The sequence below is a fragment of the Saccostrea cucullata genome, unplaced genomic scaffold (assembly GCF_032062105.1).
Source record: "Saccostrea cucullata isolate Sc308-1 unplaced genomic scaffold, CSIRO_AGI_Scuc_v1 ctg496, whole genome shotgun sequence".
Classification (NCBI taxonomy): Eukaryota; Metazoa; Mollusca; class Bivalvia; order Ostreida; family Ostreidae; genus Saccostrea; species Saccostrea cuccullata.
Window position 1 is genome coordinate 293,700 of NW_026930996.1, and position 21,198 is coordinate 314,897.

General features: G+C 33.7%; 1 protein-coding gene across 6 annotated transcripts in view; it reads right to left on the reverse strand.

The window, feature by feature from the left end:
- Positions 1-1,133: 1,133 nt before the first annotated feature.
- The window catches only part of LOC134230965 (probable phospholipid-transporting ATPase IA), a 35,727-nt gene continuing 15,662 nt past the window's right edge, over positions 1,134-21,198 (reverse strand). Inside the window, exons 20-42 of one of the 6 annotated variants that reach the window (XM_062712827.1) lie at positions 21,052-21,136; positions 20,747-20,886; positions 20,396-20,443; positions 20,056-20,146; positions 19,809-19,873; positions 19,565-19,654; positions 18,912-18,983; positions 11,418-11,500; positions 11,104-11,209; positions 10,898-10,975; positions 10,665-10,775; positions 10,423-10,497; positions 9,824-9,946; positions 9,469-9,547; positions 9,130-9,191; positions 8,897-8,953; positions 7,843-7,950; positions 7,642-7,727; positions 6,822-6,923; positions 6,458-6,537; positions 5,147-5,173; positions 4,130-4,173; positions 1,134-3,429 (exon numbers count right to left, since the gene is read on the reverse strand). In XM_062712827.1, the coding sequence (XP_062568811.1) occupies positions 3,376-3,429; positions 4,130-4,173; positions 5,147-5,173; positions 6,458-6,537; positions 6,822-6,923; positions 7,642-7,727; positions 7,843-7,950; positions 8,897-8,953; positions 9,130-9,191; positions 9,469-9,547; positions 9,824-9,946; positions 10,423-10,497; positions 10,665-10,775; positions 10,898-10,975; positions 11,104-11,209; positions 11,418-11,500; positions 18,912-18,983; positions 19,565-19,654; positions 19,809-19,873; positions 20,056-20,146; positions 20,396-20,443; positions 20,747-20,886; positions 21,052-21,136 (1,866 nt within the window). In that variant the 3' untranslated portion in view covers positions 1,134-3,375. Of the gene's footprint in view, positions 3,430-4,129; positions 4,174-5,146; positions 5,174-5,414; positions 5,498-6,123; positions 6,145-6,457; positions 6,538-6,821; positions 6,924-7,641; positions 7,728-7,842; positions 7,951-8,896; positions 8,954-9,129; positions 9,192-9,468; positions 9,548-9,823; positions 9,947-10,422; positions 10,498-10,664; positions 10,776-10,897; positions 10,976-11,103; positions 11,210-11,417; positions 11,501-18,911; positions 18,984-19,564; positions 19,655-19,808; positions 19,874-20,055; positions 20,147-20,395; positions 20,444-20,746; positions 20,887-21,051; positions 21,137-21,198 lie in introns of those variants that run through there. The other 5 variants (XM_062712828.1, XM_062712831.1, XM_062712829.1 and 2 more) reach the window with 5 other exon arrangements.

Genomic DNA, 21,198 nt, shown 5'->3' on the forward strand with positions numbered 1-21,198 from the left:
AGATTCCTACAACTTTTTGATCTCAGTAAAGTTATTTACCACAAGGCTCAACTCCAGTTGATTGATCAGTCCAAACCATTCAACCAATCTTAATGTCGGTGGTGGTAATAACCATAAATATTTGTGTTGCAGGAGAGGAGAAAATGTATGTCTAGAGCAGGAATCGAACCTGAACCCCTGCATCATTAGTCAGGTGCTCTAACCTACTGAGCTATCCAGGCCGATACCCAAGGTCTAAACCATTACATTCCTTCCTCCAACCCCTCAAAGAAACAACCCAAATTCCTAATAGCCCTTGGCAGGACTTTCATCTGCAAGTCCAAGGAAGTCAATGACACCAACACTGTCACAGGAGAGGGGGAAAATGTATGGCTGGACCGGGAATTGAACCTGGGACCCCTGCATCACTAGTCAGGTGCTCTACTGACATCTGTTACGCTTTGGGGTACCAATCTCTTATCTGCAATTCCTCTTATACCAATGAAGGGGTTTTGATGAGATTTTCAAAGAATCTTTGTTACATAGTGCCATTGTGACATTTTGCTTTTTGATCAGATAGTTTCATATTTCATGTTTTCCATAGCTATGGGAGGTGGGGATATCATTTAGTGAGTTCGATGCTCACAGATTTTAGAAGGTCTTTTATTATACCGAAACTAGCAAAACCTTTGAAATAAACATAAACTTTCAAATTCGGCACCGCTCTCAAATTTACTTTCATTTTTAACAAAAAGTAACTAAAACTCTTCATCAATTTTGTGACGTAAACCAGGTTATTGTGAGTCTAAATTCTCTGGAATAACAAACGATAATTTTTGCGGGAAAATGCATTAAGTATCCGAAGAAATATAAAAAGCATGCTAACGGACGGGAAAATAATTTTACGGCCCCACACCTATGATAACTTAATACCAATCAAATAACGCGTTGTTTAGAATATTTATAATGAGGTATAATAAAGTGCCATTGTGACATTTTGCTTTTTGATCAGATAGTTTCATATTTCATGTTTTCCATAGCTATGGGAGGTGGGGATATCATTTAATGAGTTCGATGCTCACAGATTTTAGAAGGTCTTTTCCTAGACTGATACCCAAAGCTCTATACCAATTTTGTAAGAAACAAAGCCACAATTTCTGACACAGTTTATTTTGTCTCATAATTAAACACCTATTCATAGCAGAAATGTATCTCATATAGTAAACAGTAAAATAATAGTAAATTTCTGGAATAACCAAAAGTCACAAATCAATAAATATTAGTCAATGAAAAATTAAAAATCCTCTAAGACTGAATAACTTTACACTACCCACACCTCTTTGTTTGAATTAATATACAATCACTAAAATTTATAGGCCAGGACCAATCTTTACAGATTACCTAAATTTGACAGGTTTGTGAGATGAATATAATTTTACAGTCACTCTTTCATAAAAAGGAATGACTGTAATATTTATTTGTGGAGGCCAATGATAATTCCTGGATTTGAATCCTGAGTCCCGACAAAATCTAATGATTCCATAACAGAGTAATAAAATTTTTACTTGCGCACTAGTACTATATAATTTGTTTTAAGTATTTATAATTAGAATAGAAAAAAATATGAGGATTACTATCAATGATACACAGAGACAGAGTTTAAACAAATACTGGAATTTTCTTAATGATGAGCTGGATATAAAACATGATTTAATGATACAGCTGACTGTATTATATTTCTATTTCCATTTTACCCTTATTTTGCTTTTACTGAAAAGTGAGGGGAGTTCACATGATTTTCAAGTTTTAGCTTATTTTAATCTGTATGCAGTATAAGGGATAAATATACACTGTACATTATTTTGTGATGTTCAAATATACATAGTAGGGGGAGGGTGCTAGCTCCCTCCCTTCACTGTTTTGAATAACACTAGTAGTCTTTTGCTGTACTTTTAATTTAGGAAAAAATATCACTACTAGCCTGAAATATAAATTGTGAGAATTTTTGTTACTGGAGGTCTGTTATGAGAGGTTTGATGTAAGAAGTGTAAGAGAAAAAGTTGTACCTCAAGTGAAGATATAATTAATATACATTTTGTTTTATTTCAATCAAAACCATAACTGTAGAAGTAGTACAAATAGTATTTGGATTTTTTTTACACACAAATAAATAGAAAAACATATTTAGACCAAAAAAAAAAAAATACATTCATCTTCAAAGAGTGCAATTTAAATCATCTTGGATCACGTATTTTCAAAGTTCAGGGAATATGTTTTTTCAATAAAACTAGATTGATCACAATGACATGTCATCTTTCATACTACAGGGCGTACAAGTCATTCTGGCTTTCACAATAAAACATTACATAGTAGCAAATTAACAGTAACAAACTGCTAAAATCTTTATAAAATAATACACTGTAACAATAAATAATCTCAATAAACCATGTCTTCTATGTAAAAAAAAAAAAATAACACACTAGCTTGGCTAAAACAACTAGACTCAGCTTATATGACATTGTACGTGTACTTAATAAAACTTAGAAATAAAATGTAAATTTCATTTTACACCCTCTGCTAAATTTAATTTAGATGTCCCCCACCCTATCCCACCCCATTTTATGCTGCTGCTAGAATGAACACTGGTAAATTCCAGCCACTAGAAAGGTAGAACCTCACCCACTCTACTTTTAAAATTGTTGCTATGGGTCTGATCAAAACAGTTCAGTATTTGATTATACATATACAATACAAAAAAATAAATGTTTATATACCAGAACATGTACTAATACAATGACAATGTTATATGTAAATGTACTAAAATCAATGTCAGTATAAATGTACTGTAAATACTGGTAATGTCAGCATGTATTTATACTTGTACAATCTTTGTCAGTAGAGCATGTATTATCATGGGATTTTTCTGAGCTAGAAATAGATATTTCACATTGTTTTATAATTTACTCCTCTGGTCACTCAGGCTACACAATGTATTAATCAAAACCAGAAGTTCATTATCACAAACATATACTGATTTACATGAAGAATGATCTTTTACAAAGTTAACAAATTATGCACTCATTCAATATTGCACGTCTGTTTACAATAAGATATTAAAAAATGAAAAGAGTAGGAAATATTTATTTTATGATAAGTCTGGTAGAGAAATCAGGAATGCGTAGTCCGTACACGTACTCATGTAAAGATAATGATAATGTATTGCACGTGGTCCCTCACAAGAGTTCAAAAGACCAAACACTCCAGACCATGGACCCACTTCACTGGGCTCCTAGACACTATAGACATGACAGCCGATACTCCTAGACGCTGTAGACATTGTAGACACTGTAAACACTGTGCACCCTGGTCCGGTCACTGAGTCACTGTTATAGACTGTTATAGCCCATCTGGCTTGCTCTTTGTTGAATCATAAACTCGTATCAGTTGAGCCTATAAGTAATAAAATTATAATGAAGAACTTTCATATTAAGCTCAAGTTACTCCTTAACATCTTAAGCATCCCTTCTACAATCTTATTGTACATTCACATGCAGTGATGATAGTCTACTGAGAGCCAAGCAGTACTTCAGCATGGTCTGTATTAAGTCTACAGACGGTCAGGCTGAAATTCAGCGGTCTTTTATCTAGTCTAAAAAGAGCCATGCAGGGCCTATACATAGTTTGTGTGCATGCAGATAGTCAGCATGGTTTATATAAACTTTCATATCAATGTACAGAGTACAAACTCTTTGGAAGATATCAATTAATCATTACTAAAATATATATTACATAATATCCATTTGTGGACTCTTTCTGGAGGTAAATATGGTTTGGTAATCACCAGAAAAATATCAACAGAGAGGCAGCAAAGTCTTGGTCTGTGTTGATAATTTTCTGGTGAATATTAAACCATTTACTGGGTACACCTCTAAAAAGAGTCCATATTTAATGCTTTAATTAATAATCCAGATTTGTATGAATAAGACATTGAAGGCTTTATGTTGACAACATTTTCATTAAAATAACTTCAATATGTAGTGTTCTGAACCATTTGCATTTGTATAAATCATATAGGGACTACAAAATATTAAAGCTAGTAATTGTCGTTATTTTAATTTTTCAACAGTTGAGCCTGCATTATCCCCCTTACCTGACTAAGAACCCCATGCTCTTCCTGAGAAAATGCAAACCCATCTGTAAAAGGAACAACAAACGTGATGAGAATTCAGGCATGTCACATAGATTAAAATAAAATAAAGATTACTAGAATGCACACATGGAAATATAAATATTGTTTAGAGAATGTCATAATTGATGATATATTATTAGTTAAAATGGTGGTGCAGGTAAATTTATTTACAAGTACATGTACAATCTAAATAAACACAAAAAATATTTTTGAAAAAGTTGCAATATCATATTCTGGAAAAAAATTCTCTTTGTAATATTTTACTTTGTAATACAATCAACATGCCAACAAATACATGAAATCTAAAAGTTTTTTAATCAATTTACATGGTTTTCATAATAATAATTTTAAAGTTATCTTATCATCTCTGAATTTAAATCACTGTTCCATCAAAATTTCCAATTAATTTTTTTCCCTTCATAAAAACATAAAATACATTAAAAAGAATGAATTAACTTGATGGTGCATTGACAATAAACACATGAAGTGCATGTATAAGCTAAGTGATGATCATAAGCAAAATATATTTCAAAAATTTTTAAATCAATCATGTCAGGATAATATTTCATGCATAGTTGTAGAACAAAGAATCAAATTCAGAATAGGTGTGTAATTCAGAATCTTCAATTCTTATAGAATTCTTATAGAATTTTTATTCAAACTGAAAGATTCATATTATAGATTATTACAAAATGCTGATAAGCAGTGAAAAGCGGTGATTCAAAATATACTGGTTTCCAAGTTTGCAAGTTCTTGTGGAAGTTTGATACTGTATATGTTATTAGCAATGACTGATTTTGAGTGGAAAGAATAATTATTTTGATTGCAGGAGACTGATTTGTGGGCGGAGTAAGTGATTTCTGGTTAGGATTACAATTTCTGCAATACATGGCCATTCTTGTAGGGTAGTTTTTTGCAGGTTCACTTATTCCCCCTCAAAACATGCTATTAATTCCATTGATCAATTTACAAAATTACCATCTGTTCTCCTGTAACTTCCATGGACTAAAGTAGCAATAAATATTATTTTACAACAAGCATTTTCCATCTTCCATACATGTTCCTCAAACCAAAAACTCAAAATACACCCTGTAACACCACAATACATTTTGAACAAAGCGGGTATCAATTGACTTCATCCACCATGTTACATCAAATCCATGACCCCAAAATGTAAAAGATAGCTTCACAAAAAAATTACAAGGTTTGCAAAAGATATAAAAAATAATTTATCTTTTGTGATGCCTTGAACTCAATTATTTCATGCTTCTCTGCATTTGGATGCTTTTAAAAAGTTATTGTTACCATTTGGTATCAAAAATGGAAAACCTAAATGCATAAAAAAAGACTAGTAAATGCACCAGTCTGTGATGAAATATGGGACTTATAAAATGTGTGTTGATTGGACAAAAGATGAATTTGGATGTTACAAAATTTTGTGAGGTAACCAATCCATGGAACATTAAATAAAAGCTGTGTTGACTGACTACAATGTTTTACATTTTTTCTCTGTTTAGCAGTAATACACTGTTATTTAAGTCACACAGTGTAATTTATGTCATGTCTATCCTCCAGTCCACCTTTTTCCGCGGCCCTGATTGTTAGTAACAGCATGCACACCTAATTAACTGAGTATAATCTGGCAATTCTACCTAACTCATCTACAAAATCAGAAATAACTCGGCTATTGGCATGAATACTAAAAATAACAGCAGTCCAAATTCAGACGACCAGAAAATGCATATTGCTGCAATATAAATGTGTTGAAATTCCACAGTACATGCTGAACAAGTACAAGTACCGGGGTATATGGAGTATATTTTTATCATTAAAATAATTGCTTTTAATTCATTAGTTAAAGCTAGCTTGCCAAAGCACATGGTATTTTCTGAGTAAGTGTCAGAAATGTTCCCCTGACAGGAAAATCCCTGATACCAGATACAGTGATTGCTTACGTGACGGGGTAGGGGAGGGAGCTGTCATTGTAAGGACACAGTTTTATCATGTGAGTGAGTGGTCATTATTTGGTAAAAGTTCTTACTTCTATTTCTTACTGCTGAATAGTACACACAGATTTTTTATTTTTAAATCCAAGAAATAAAACGATTTATGATGAAATAAATGAAATTACAATAAATTTGAGGAAGTGATGAAAATTGCAATCTTCACAGACAACATTAAGCATCTCAAAACAAATGCATTGAAAATGAAAAACAAAATTACATCAAGACACAGTATGAGTGTATTTGTTTGAATGAAGAATGAACAAGTGATGGAGGATACACTTACGAGGCTGTTCTGACGGTGACTGCATCCTCGGAGATGTGCGCGTAAACACGTTTCTCAACAGGCGAGCCGTCTCTGTCAACCTGTTTAAAGGCAATACGCTCTTATACAACATTTTTCACATAATAATGCCTTGTATGAACAGATATTTGTGTTTCAGCTGTCAAGGAATTGTAAAGAAAAAATAAATCTGTAAACTGATCTTGAGAAATTTTCCCCTCTTTAATTAAATCAGTTCTTTTTTTTTCCTTCAGAAGTACATGTAACATTAGAGGAATAAGTGAAACCTTCTTAGTATGTCTACACAAGTATGAAGAAGTATACCTTTTCTTTTCTCATACTCAATAATGTATGAATTTTTTTGTACCTTTTCTTTGTCAGTCGGATGACGACAGGAGTAGGATCCTCGTGAAGCTTCTCTTTCTCCTGCACCTCCTCCTTCAGAGTTTTGTGCATTGTCCTCTTGTATCTGAATCAACAACAGAAGATTAACCTTAACTTAACTCTTGTATCTGAATCAATGACAGAAAAAATAAAACTTTTCCCCTCTTGTTAACTGAATCAACGATAAAAAAAATAAAACTGTCCTCTTGTAATTAAATCAATAGAAAATAAAAATTAACAATCCTCTTAATTTGAATCAACAACAGAAAATAAGCATTAACTGTCCTTTTTTATCTGATTCAATGATAGAAAATAAAACCTAACTGTCTGAACTTACAACAGAATATTAAACTTAACTGTCAGGTCTACCAAGCTGAACAGAAAAAAACTTTATTGTCTGAACTGAAAACAGAAACTTAAACTTAATTGTCTGAACTAACTGGAGAAAAAAATTGTCTGCACTAACAAAAGAAAAAAATGTCTGGACTAGCAGAAAATTAAACATTGTCTGCTTGTACCTGAATCAAAAGAAAAAATTTCATTCAGGGAATTTTACTTCTTACTATCATCAAACGAAAGTCAAATTTTGACAATGAAAAATACACATACAGGTATATTTCAGTCTTTTCAGTTATTTTTTAGGGCTGTACTACACATTTAAGATTTTCTTTTCTTTAAATGTGAACAGAAATGATGTGTTAAACATCATCTGTATTGACATTGGTAAGAGAAGCCACTTTGGTAACAATATATCGCAGAACTAAACAATTTTTGTCAACCAAAGAAAAAGCTTTTTGACTTACGCTTTCCATGCCACATCACGTATGAGGCAAATAAATGGAATAAGAATCAGTCCCATCCAAAAGATGGAGCAGGTAAATATTATGTCCTGAAATAAAATAGAAAAACAAATGTTAAAGCTTCCCAAATTAACAACATTACTTGGTACAACTTGTTTGATTTATTTTAAAAATTAAGTATGAAGTGAGACTTGTATGACTTACCATTCCCAGCATCTCTGGAGCTAGGTCTACTACCATGTAGATATGACTGTACACTAACAGGAAGAGGAACCAGCTGGCTATACTCCCCCATATAGCCAGGTGTGTCAGCTACAAATAACAACAAATATATAGCCAGGTGTGTCAGCTACAAATAACAACGAATATATAGCCAGGTGTGTCAGCTACAAATAACAACGAATATATAGCCAGGTGTGTCAGCTACAAATCACAACAAATATATAGCCAGATGTGTCAGCTACAAATAACAACAAATATATAGCCAGGTGTGTCAGCTACAAATAACAACAAATATATGTGTCAGCTACAAATAACAACAAATATATAGCCAGGTGTGTCAGCTACAAATAACAACAAATATATAGCCAGGTGTGTCAGCTACAAATAACAACAAATATATAGCCAGGTGTGTCAGCTACAAATAACAACAAATATATAGCCAGGTGTGTCAGCTACAAATAACAACAAATATATAGCCAGGTGTGTCAGCTACAAATAACGACAAATATATAGCCAGGTGTGTCAGCTACAAATAACGACAAATATATAGCCAGGTGTGTCAGCTACAAATAACGACAAATATATAGCCAGGTGTGTCAGCTACAAATAACGACAAATATATAGCCAGGTGTGTCAGCTACAAATAACAACAAATATATAGCCAGGTGTGTCAGCTACAAATAACAACAAATATATAGCCAGGTGTGTCAGCTACAAATAACAACAAATATCTATAACTATAGGTGCCAGTCAAGGGTATAAAACTAAAAGGAGCCTGTCAAATGTACAACTCAGTAATGACAGTCACCAGGTACAACTTAAAGGTGCCAGGTACAACTTAAAGGTGCCAGGTACAACTCAAAGGTGCCAGGTACAACTCAAAGGTGCCAAATATGTTATAAAATTCTGTTTTTCTCGGAAGGAGTCAAATATCTTAATGCAGCATCTTAATATCATAAACTAGGCATAACAATTATTTCCAAATTTACATAAATTCAATTATTAATGGCATTTTTTTTTACATTCTAATTCTTACCCAGGTCCAAGCACTTGTCTCAAGACCAGCCTTTAAACATACAGTTACCACAACATACTGAAATACAAAACAAAATAACAAAGCAATTATTAATTTCTTCTCTGTACAGGTGAATATTTTACACTACATACAGGCTTAATTCCTGATTTTAAAAGTATTCCTGATTTTAAGAGAAAAAAAAATTCCTTTAATTTTAAAAAATCACACATGTGTAAGTTACTGTATATACTTACAGTATATACAAAGTTTCCTAGGAAGAGGTAACCCCCTGATTGTCCATTGGAAAACGCAATATCTGCAGGAAATGAAAATACTGATACATCTAATAGTAACAAAACAAAAGAGATATCCCAAAAACTCCCCTTTATGTCTCTAGTACCATTTAGTCCCATAGAAATGCTTTTCACTGAGAATCTATCAATTTTTCAACAAGACTAGGAATTCCAATTAACTTGATATGTATATTACATGTTATTATGGAGCTATATCTGACATGCTGACATATTAAGTACCTATACCAGACAGGTATAATTATGGGGCTTTAGCTTACAGACAGTTATATAACAACTTACCTTGTTGAAGAGCACACACAGGAAGCCAGAAAAGAAGAATAGAATGAAACAGGGAATTAAAGATCCACATCCAGAACACCTACAATAAAACAATGAACATATTGAAACACTTGAGTAAAACCCAATTACCTACAAAACAGTATACACATTCAATTCTTTTTACAGGATATCTATAAAAACTACAGAAACACTAAAATCCTCTTGCAGAAAAACCATGGTATAAATTCTTATTTTCAATAAAATTATGATTTTACATGTAACATAATTATGAGAATATTTTAAAGTAAAACACTGTACCAGAACTTTAGCTGTGTCCTTACAATACATTTCCCTAGTCACTGAAGGACTTATTTACCTTAGCATTAAAGAGCTCGGCATTCTGGGATGCCTTGTAGAGAGCTGGGAACTTCATCATACTCTCAGCACTACAGATACGATCAAAGAGACCCATGGCTAAGGGTGGGGCTGCTGTGAATATCTGTATAGCAAACAATGGTGGACATTGTATCAAGACAATTATAGCCTGTCTGCAAAACAGATATGGTCATAGAGATACAGATCCATGTCTAGCAGAGGGGCTGCTGTTAAAATTTTGAAATCATTTTATTTCTTGGGGTTGATGCTCATGGAAAAGCAAAATTTTACTTGTTTGTAAGGATGTAATTTTGAGCATTACTCATTTTTACGATAGATTCAATGAATCAATGTTTCTAAAATAAACATTCATTGGGACGTAAATTTGGGGGTAACAGTGACCCACAGAATTCTCAAACATTGATCCCCCATAATTTATTACGATTCCACAAATCTGTTTATCAAACAATCAGTATATGACAATAGAATTTCATCTTTTGACAAGCTTTCTTCCTAAATGAAATTTTATCTCAGTTGACAAATGATTACTGAAATTCAGGTTCAGGCACTTTTACATTTACTTTCACGGGGAAAACTTACCACATTGTAAAAACCTATACTCCATCTCTCAAACAGAATCTGTCCTGAGAAACCATTCATAATAGCAAACCAGAACTGAAAGAAAAAAGAAAGAAAAATGTTAATACACCAATTGTCAAAATTTATAAGGTTACTGATATTGACAGGATGTGAAATTCTAAGGGTTAGATTGATGTTCCTTTTCCAGTCTGTCAGGAAACCAATTAATTTCAGTAACGATACAGATATAGACAGCTCCTTACCTCTATGACATAGAGACAGATATTCTTGTAGAAGGAGTAGAGAATTAATTTACAAAGACGGGAGTAACTCCAGGCTCCGTGGATCAGAAGCAACTTATTCAGAAAACGAAACTACAAGAAAACAAATTCATCAAGTTACAGATATGCATGTATGTCTGCTCATAAAGTTATTTTCAAAAAGATTTATTTACCTGTAGATTGTATTTGATATTTTATCGCATTTGTTTTTTTACCTGAGCAATTGCGTAATCTGAAGCACATGCTGCCTGTAGCCCTTCCACTCCACTGATTCCCACCCCAACATGTGCTGCCTGTAAATATCACAGAAATACAGGGCACTCTTTATAGCATGTCTATATATGCATCACAGAAAAGATCAAAGATATATCGAGAAGACATTGTATATACACATAAAAGTTAATCTGTCTCTTTGATGTACCTGAATCATCCCCACATCGTTAGCACCATCACCAATGGCTAGGGTGATTTTTTTGACAGAATCTTTGACTAAGTCCACTATTTCTGCCTTTTGTAGAGGTGATACCCTGAAATTGACAATGTCAGTTTACTAATGAAATAAACAAAAGAATAACTTTGGACTGACTCTGATTTCAAGCTTTAGCAAAATTTTGTCAAAATACTGGTAGTTATCATAGGAAGCCTCTTTTGTGTAAGCACCTTTCTAGTTTTTTAGTTTAGACTATTAAAAGATAGAAATCACATGATCATCACATGACTTGATCTAGTACTCACCTACAACAGATGACAGCTTTACAGGAGATTGCTAAATCTAGGAAGTCTTTTCTACAGTCACAGGACAGGCCATACTTTAATGTCTGTAAGGAAATCAAGGATCAAAGAATGGAAGAAACAGCTGTAGCATTGTCCCTCAATCACATACATGTATGTTAAAAAATTCCTATTATTTTACATGCATAACAAGGAAATTGATTCAACATTTTTTTCTTCTTTCCATTTAAGTAAATATGCACTTGAAATGAAATTAAGAATCAGCGCATATAAAGATTGCCCAGATATGGGAATTCCTAGAATATATGCTGTCATACTTCCAATGGAAAATAATATATGACTGTAGGGTAACCCCCCTTTAAAGATCTACAAACACTAAACCCTACCAGATACATGTATCTTCATCTACATGTTAACACTGGTACAAATATGCAATGGTGTCAGAACAACTGAATTTACATACACAATGTTAAGTACCAGTCCACATAAAAATCAGACAAAGGGTGATATATGAGGGTTCTCAGAATTTGATGATTTTTCACTCATAGTTTTATTTTGAAGTATGAACAATGTATGTAAAATGAAAAATGTTTTGAATCATGGTAACCATGGAAACCCGGCCAAAGAAATTTCCTTAGCAACGGGCGGATTTTTCAGTGTTGAAGGACAAAAAATCACCTATATTTGAGGCTTAAAATAACACGTAAATACCATGAGAATTATTCTTACTTATGGGTGTAATAAAGATACACATTTATTGTGTTCTAATAATGTAATAAAAAATATTTAGGTCCTAAGTTAGTTCTGTGACAGACATTGGAAGGTACACATGTTTTACAAGTTTTGCTGATTCAGCATTTTTCGTGATTTTGGCAATATTCAAGGCCAAATTTTAAAAATGGCCAGATTAATACAGTTGTTGCATGTATCTCACATTAAGGCACATGTATCTCTCTTTTAGAATTTGAAGTCAAATCCGTGGGCTCTTTCGAAAATCGAATCTGTTGCCTAGCAACAATCATGGGCTTTTTGATGCATAAAATGAGAAACAATGTAAAAAGTTCACGGAAAAATCAAATGAACGTAATTTATGATAAACGAGATACACATTTTAAAATAGTATAATTAAATTCGGTCTCCCTAGCACATTATTGAATATTGCATAATTCTTTATCTCCATAGCAACGGCAGGTTCTCCATAGCAACAAGGCAAAGAAAGGTAATTTTGGCGTGTATTCGTGTAATTTTATTAAGGCTTATTCAAAATAAGTCAGAAAAATCCGGTTGAGCAAAATTGACAATATAATGTTGATTTTATTATTGTTATTTTTTTGGTACTTAATCAACCCATATGGCAAGGATTCCGTGTACATGACAACCAAAGTTCCTATGTCTCCTGTAAAACAGATTTGACTTTGGGATTGTATTGTTTGTCATGGAATTGGATATTCAAGTAATATGCTGATAATTGCATGTTGATAGTTCGGAAAGACTTTAAAATGTTGTATCAAGTTATTGAATATTGTTCAATGACTTATTTCCATAGCAACAACACCACTCCCCTAGCAACGACACAAAGAAAGTTTGACGCGTATTCATGTTACCTGTAAATCTTTATCTAAATCACGTCATGAAGAAAAAAAATGATGTTGATATGTTTGTTTAATTTCGAAAGTATTTTTAAACTCATTTAATCCATAACAACTATTTCTAGCACATAGCAAACAATGTTACATTTTTAGTGTGGGATATTCTGTAGTCGTTATTCATAATATTGAAAGATTAGGCACTCGTCACAGATTTCTCGGAAAGTATTACAATGCATGAATTAATTCCTCATGAAAATAAATAGATAAATAAAATGAATAACGTCACTATGGAAACATTTCCAATGATATTTCCAATTGAATAGGAAGATCAGGTTTTAATTATTCTGTTGATACTTATAGATTGGAGAGTTTTTTTTTCAAACGAAAAGAACCGTTCGCGGTAGCTCAAAGGTAGCACCTACTGCGTCCCACAGTGGGATTCGAACCCGCGACGTAATGATCAGCTCCTTACTTCGTGAATCTAGTGAAGACGCTCTAACCACTGCTCCATGAGGGCGACGCGGCACATTAACATAAATCAAAATAAGTCAGTTACGGTTATTTACGTAAAATTGAAGTTTACACCATTTGAAAGAAATATTGCAAGATGTCCAAGCTAGAACAAATGCAAATGAATTTAAAACATGGCTAGTCACACAAGTAGAAACTTTATTTTTGTATGTTGTTTGGTGAGATTTGCATTAATGTAGTGCAAACATATTTCAAAAATTATGCAAACGATAGTCAGAGGGTCATCTTCAAGTATCCGGTTAGTTCATATCTTAAAATGGAAATATGCAACAAAAACAAAACAATTGACATCGAACTCATCCATGTAACACGGGACCCATGGGCCACATCGCTCACCTGAGCACTGTGGCTAGGGAAAATCAATCCAGTAAATGCCTAAGTAGTCCCGATCCTAAAAGAGGGGGGGGATGATTTGAACAAACTTGAATCTATGCATACTTGAATCTACACTAACAAACTACTTTGACACGCGTTGCTATGGGCCTGTTCTCTGGGTAATAGCGTTTGAAGCTCCAGAGCTACAGATTCCTTGTGAACTGAATAAGTGTCAGCTTCCCAACAACAAGTTAAAGATACAAGCTTATAAATATCTTATCTTTTGAAAAATGGAAATTATCTCAAATGAACACAATATATGCTAGATAAACATTTTGTGTGCTTGCTCATTTCATATTCATGTTTTCTTTCACTGCATTTAATTTCCAGTATTTTGCATAGGATTTCCGACATGCTTAAAATTTCAATTCCGACAATTTTATTTCATTTCCGACATTTTTTGTATTTCTTGGATATCTGCAGGATCCCTTTCTGTCAATTTTTTTGCTTGCCAAACAGATGGAAATAAAATTTTAAATAAATTTATTTCATGTTCAAAAAATAAAAACATTTATAATTCAATACATACTTATACAAGTAGCAATAACACTTATATTAATAACTTTCCCTGTGCTACATGTACAGGCGTAATTGTGATGTCTTCGTATTAAAAACATTCTACTGTCTGTTGAGAATTCCTTCAATGGTGATTGTTTTTTTTCCTATAGCCGTGTAAGAAGCGGGGGGGGGGGGGGGGGGGGGAGAGAGAGAGAGAGAGAGGCTATTAAGCCGATACTTACCTATAGAATACTATTGAAAACTTCACTACAATATACATGTGCCCCCTCAATAATAATAATATCTGACGATCTTCTATTTTTTGGTTTGTTTGCCAAGGAATTTTCGGTTGTTGATAGTGCCCAAACTGAAAATATATGGTTGTAACACCCACCCCACCCCCACCCCTACCCCCGAAATTGTTTACTAAGGGTCTGCATTTACCAGAGGTGGTTTCTGTATGCCTTTTAATTTCCATCCTTGCATATCTGAGTTCAAACTTAAAACTGCACTTTAAAAGGGAGATGTGCCTCTGAGAATTTCAGGTCACCTGAGTCTTTCAGGTGACCTATTGCTATCTCCGTTCGTTCGTCGTCGTACGTCATTCGGCGGTGGTAAACATTTGAACATTTTTAGCTTCGTCTCTGGAACCACTGAACCAATTTCAACCAAATTTCAAATAACCCATCTATGGGTAAAAGAGGAAAACAAAATTGTGAATTTCAGGGTCCCTGGGGCCTGAGGGGTATGACCAAAACCACTAAAATTAATGCAGTCTTTGAAAATCTTCTTTACTTCTAGACATCAAGCAGTGAAACTGTAGAAATGATTGTAATAAGCATTGAGTCCTCTACACTGTACCAAAACAGTAAAATTCTTTGCCTCAGGGTCAGGGGTTCTATATGCTAGGGCTGGGCTAAATAGATTATATAGTGAAAAATACATTATTTCTTTGAAAATCTTCTTTTCTGCTCCTGGGTAAAATTAATTAAGTACATAGTTACGATGAGAAATAATTCCTGTTCTACAGTAGTGAATTTCATGGCCTTTGGACAGGGGTTCTGGTGTTAAGACGGGGCTTAAATGATTATATAGTTAACATGCATTAATTCTTTGAAAAATACATAGTTATGATGAGGAAGGGTGCCTCATCTAAAATTGTGAACTTCATGGCCCCAGGGTCAGGAGTTCTGGTGTTAGGGTGCAGGGCTCTTTTGATTATATCGTAAACATGCATTTTTAAAATGGAAAATCTTCTTCTCTGTCCCTGGGTATTAAACAACTAACTACATGCGTAGTTACAATGAGGAAGAGTGCCTCTTTGAAAATTGTGAATTTCATGGCCAAAGGATCAGGTTGTGAATTTCATGGCGCAAGGACCAGGATTTCTGGTGTTACTTAGGGTGGGGCTCTAATCATCAAATGGTGAAATTGCAATAAATCTTTGATAATTAATCTTCTTCTTTGTTCCCAGGTATTTAACAAACTGACTACAGACATATAGTTATGATATTGCTATGATCGTTATTCCAGAACTGTGAATTCCAAGCCCCCCGGAACAGGGGTATCATACAGGGCTGGGGTGGGGGTGGGGTGTCTTTGACTATATACTAAAAATGAATTATTTCTTTGAAATCCACTCCATGATGTTAATCAAACATTTATGATGAGCATGAATTGTGAAATGTGTGGACCTGAGGGTCAGGGGTTCTTGTGGGGTGGGGACACTACTGAGTAATGCTGAATATTACTTAGAGTGGTTGAAATGCATTTTGTTTTATTCCCCTACTCTGTCTATGGTTATAAAGTTACCAAACTACACAGGCGTCGGAACCGGGGGGGGGGGGGGGGGCTAGGGGCCTAACCTTTTCCTAGTATAGACATTGAACATTGCTGCGTAGGTTTAGCCCCCCATTTTCCACAGACATGTTGCAGAATAGGTTTAAAATTAGGAATTCAAAGTGCTGTTTGGAAAAAAAAATTGGTACTGAATATCGAACCTAATTCCCCCCCCCCCCCATGCCATGGCCTTTGGTTTAAAACATAACCCAAATTCAATTGCAAAACTCATTTTTTTGGATTTCAATGATTTATTCATGATTTATTCTGTGATATTTTTCATGAGTTAAATCTTAAATCCTAGCTACTTTCATTGCAGAAAAGTACTGCTTGAAAAATGTCAGAGATGAAAACTTGAAAATATCGAAAATGAAAACAGTTCCGGAAATAAAATGCAGCCATTGAAACCATGCACCGTGAGTGTCTTGAATCTAATCCACAATATCGTACAAGTACAAGTTACATTAAAACATTATCTATGGAAAACATCCTTAATTTGGTATCATATGATTTTTGCCCGTTCACACATACAAGAAATTTTGCCCCGTTTAAAATTCGCCCAGTCACAGTACTAGTTCTGTTTAAGAATTTATACTGTGTTTTTTGAACTCGCCCATTTTAAATTCACTCACATGTAGTTGTTGCCATGACAACAATTGATGGTACATTTCATATATTTTTTCAGCACTCTCCACAAATACAATCATCAACACATTAATTTAATATTCATTTCCATGACGAACACTGATCCAAAAGTCAAATCTCTTTACAGGAGGAATAGGGTACATTGGTTGCCATGCACTCCATGGGAATCGTTGCCATGTGTTGATTAAAGACAAAAAAAAATTAAGATTGACCAACATTTCATTGTCAACTTTGCTCAACCGGATTTTTCTGACTTATTTTGAATAAGCCTTATAAGATTACACGAATACACGAATTACCTTTCTTTGCCTTGTTGCTATGGAGAACCTGCCGTTGCTATGGAGATAAAGAATTATGCAATATTCAATAATGTGCTAGGAAGACCGAATTTAATTATACTATTTTAAAATGTGTATCTCGTTTATCATAAATAACCGTTCATTTGATTTTTCCGTAAACTTTTTACATTGTTTCTCATTTTATGCATCAAAAAGCCCATTTTTGTTGCTAGGCGACAGATTCGATTTTCAAAAGAGCCCACGGATTTGACTTCAAATTCTAAAAGAGAGATACATGTGCCTTAATGTGAGATACATGCAACAACTGTATTAATCTGGCCATTTTTAAAATTTGGCCTTGAATATTGCCAAAATCACGAAAAATGCTGAATCAGCAAAACTTGTAAAACATGTGTCCCTTCCAATGTCTACCACAGAACTGACTTAGGACCTAAATATTTTTATTACATTATTAGAACACAATAAATGTGTATCTTTATTACACCCATAAGTAAGAATAATTCTCATGGTATTTACGTGTTATTTTAAGCCTCAAATATAGGTGATTTTTTGTCCTTCAACACTGAAAAATCCGCCCGTTGCTAAGGAAATTTCTTTGGCCGGGTTTCCATGGTTACCATGATTCAAAACATTTTTCATTTTACATACATTGTTCATACTTCAAAATAAATCTATGAGTGGAAAATCATCAAATTCTGAAAACCTTCATGTATCACTTTTTTACAGTTTTGTCTGATTTTTATGTGGACTGGTACTTAAATCTTCATCCGAGTCACATTTCGTCCAATGCGAGTCTTAACATGAAAAAAAAGCTGTACAACACAGGAACAAGCAGTCGGGCAACAACAGATTACCCCCCCCCCACTCCCTCAAACATGCAAAAACAAATGTTTTCATTCTTAACTCAAGAATATGTATGTTTGATACTGCATTGATATTCTCCTTCTCTTTTTCCTTTATTTTGCCTTGTTCCCTCTATTCATCCCAGAATTAAAATTCCAAACAAGCTGGTTTTGCAATTATATGCTATATTTTATGGAAAAACCATTATTTTTTTCTTTACTATGAAACTCCACTCTCCAAGTTGTATTAGTACAAATATTTCTGTAAATACTGCTATACAAAACTTATTATAATACCAATAAACAACAAAAATACACAATATCATGGGAATTCATGCCAATATTATTAAGAATTAGTATTGTCAACATGTTAAAGTTGGTATGTTAATATATTGTTGGTAACTATATGTACTACTCCATTTTTGTGCCATTATCAATAGGATGATTGGGAATTCCTCTACCTATGTTTGTGTGAATTGATCCATTATTTGACATTTATCCTTCTTTACCAGGCCTGTATTTATTTAGGTCTGGTTTTGACCTCTTTCTACTTCCTAATTATAATTTTAATTACATGTACCTCTTACACATACTGTTTGACTACCTTTCCCTTTTTCTTCAAACTAATTTTCAAGGTAAATTTTCTACCCAAGATGCAGACATGCAATGTAAAAACTTGAAGCTTGCAAAAATGTCCTCTGCATTAGACAAATGGCTGTTGTTAAACTAGATGTAAATAAAAATCAGATTAATTATGGAGAAAATTTGATACATTTCAGAATTCCATCTGCCAGTGAACAGGTGAAGGGGGTGTAGGAAGTATAGCTGGTAACAGTTCTGCATAATGCACAAGACATTGTAAACAAACACTTATAAAACCTTTTTTCTTCCTAGCCGCTTTTTGATTGGCTTTTTAAGGCATTCATGTGACGGAAATATAAAGTCCAGAGTCTGAAGAGGCAAAATAAAGGGAGACAAATCAAACTGTGAAGCAAGTGCTGGTAGAATTCAGTTAATGATTAATAACACCATCAAAATATACAGCTTTATTGTGACTTCTGAGTTAATACTGATTATGTCTGTTAAATACATGTATCAAATCAATTAATAGTAAGTTAGATAAACATTTATTAAATAGAAATATCCTGATTAATATGAACTATCATTAATTACATTGTTTAAATGACACAAATAAACATGATTACACCTACTTCTTATATGTAGAGAAGTAAGAAAAAAATTTAAAAAAAAAAAGAAAAGAAAAGTTGCTTATCATAAACATACATGTACAAAAGAATTACCTTGATGTTGTATGCAGTGTGTATCTTTTGAGTAGCTCTACCCAATATGCAAGATTTTATGCTAATATTAATCTCTTTAGATAATGGAACCAGATCTGTTGTATACATGTTTAACACAAAACACACAACACAGCTGCTAGTGCATGTGATGGTTATAAACAAGATGCAATCGCATACTGGTCAACTAAACACGGCACACCTATATATAGGTCAGGGTCAAAGGTCACCTACCTGTCCGTCAATAATAAGGCCGACGTCATTCTCCTTACAGAGGAGGTCACCGAAGTCCTGGACATGCTTCCTCAGGGACTCGCGGGTACCCTACAATTTACAACAGGGGTAATTACTTTTCTAATCAATTATCCAAAATTATCAACAACAAAAATACATGAATGCTGAAAATTTTCATCTTGTGAAATGTGATTTTTAGTACTTGTACTTTTACCACATTCTATTTGTGTATGTCTATACTTACATCCAGGCTGTGTTCGTTTATGATCAGGAGTGGCATCCCTTGAGTTAACAGTTGGCAAGAATATCCTGTAAAATATCACAGTTATAATATTCTGATAAACGAAAACAAGACTAATATTAAAGCCAATCTTTCCTGTCCTTCATGACTGTTTTTTAATGACAGATTTAGAAGCAGTCTTTACCTATATTTATGGCTGTTTCTTGTTTGTTGACTGTATTTTAATGACAGATTTAGAAGCAGTCTTTACCTATATTTATGGCTGTTTCTTGTTTGTCTCCTGTAAGGACCCAGATTTTAATATCTGCTTTGGCTAGATTGGAGATGGTTTCTGGCACACCCTGTATTACAAACATTTGTAAATATAGTGAAATATAGTAATACTGTGAAAGCACTAATTTTCAAAGGAGTATTAATCCTGTATTCAGAATGTAAGAAAATGATTTCTCCATGTTGACAGCAGCTTTAAAATTTTCATAATTAAGTGAATATGGACTTTCTTTAGCAAGTAACATGTATTAATTATTTTAACTACATGTAGCTCTGAAGCATAAAACCAAATCTTCAATAATGTATCCCTATATACATACCTCCTGAAGTTTATCTTCTATGGCTGTAGCACCCAAAAGGTGGAGGTTCTGAGGGAAGAAAATTAAGTATTATAATATTTCAAATTTTATCTATTCAGCAAGTATTGAAATTTCCCATGCAGAGGGCTATTCCAATCTAATTAAAATCAGACTTCTTAGATCCGCGCCGTATATACACTCTGCGTAAGAGTGTATACGGCGCGGATCTAAGAAGTCTGATTTTAATTAGATTGAGGGCTATTCTTATAACAGTGAAATATAGAGGTTGCCATGCAGGGCAATTCTATTAACACTGTAATATTAAGGTAACCCATACAGTGAGCCATTCTATAAACACTGTATACACCATACCCTCTCTATAAGCTCTGCTGCCTCCTCCAGTTTCTTGTCTCGGTTCTGTAATGAGGTACTGGCTTTGTAATATGTGTGCTTCCATTCATCGTAGAATTCCTCTGTCACATCAGTAGAGGCTATACATAATGTGCGTAGACCTGAAAATTATTCAACAAGTACTGTACTATCTAGTGAATTACAGGAAGATTTTGGTACAGTCACACTGCTGTTTTCAAACATTTACTTATGAAAATACATGTATACATGTAAGTATAGTTATCTCTGCACATTAATACATTTATTTAATACATGTATAAACAAACCTAAAGAAGCAAACTCCTCCAAATGCTGTATAGTAATATCTCGGTACATTTGTTTATCATCCAATCTCTCATAAATGACTGTATCCTAAAAAGAGTAACAGCATACATATATGTATACAATGTACTGCATTGATAAAAGCAAGCAAG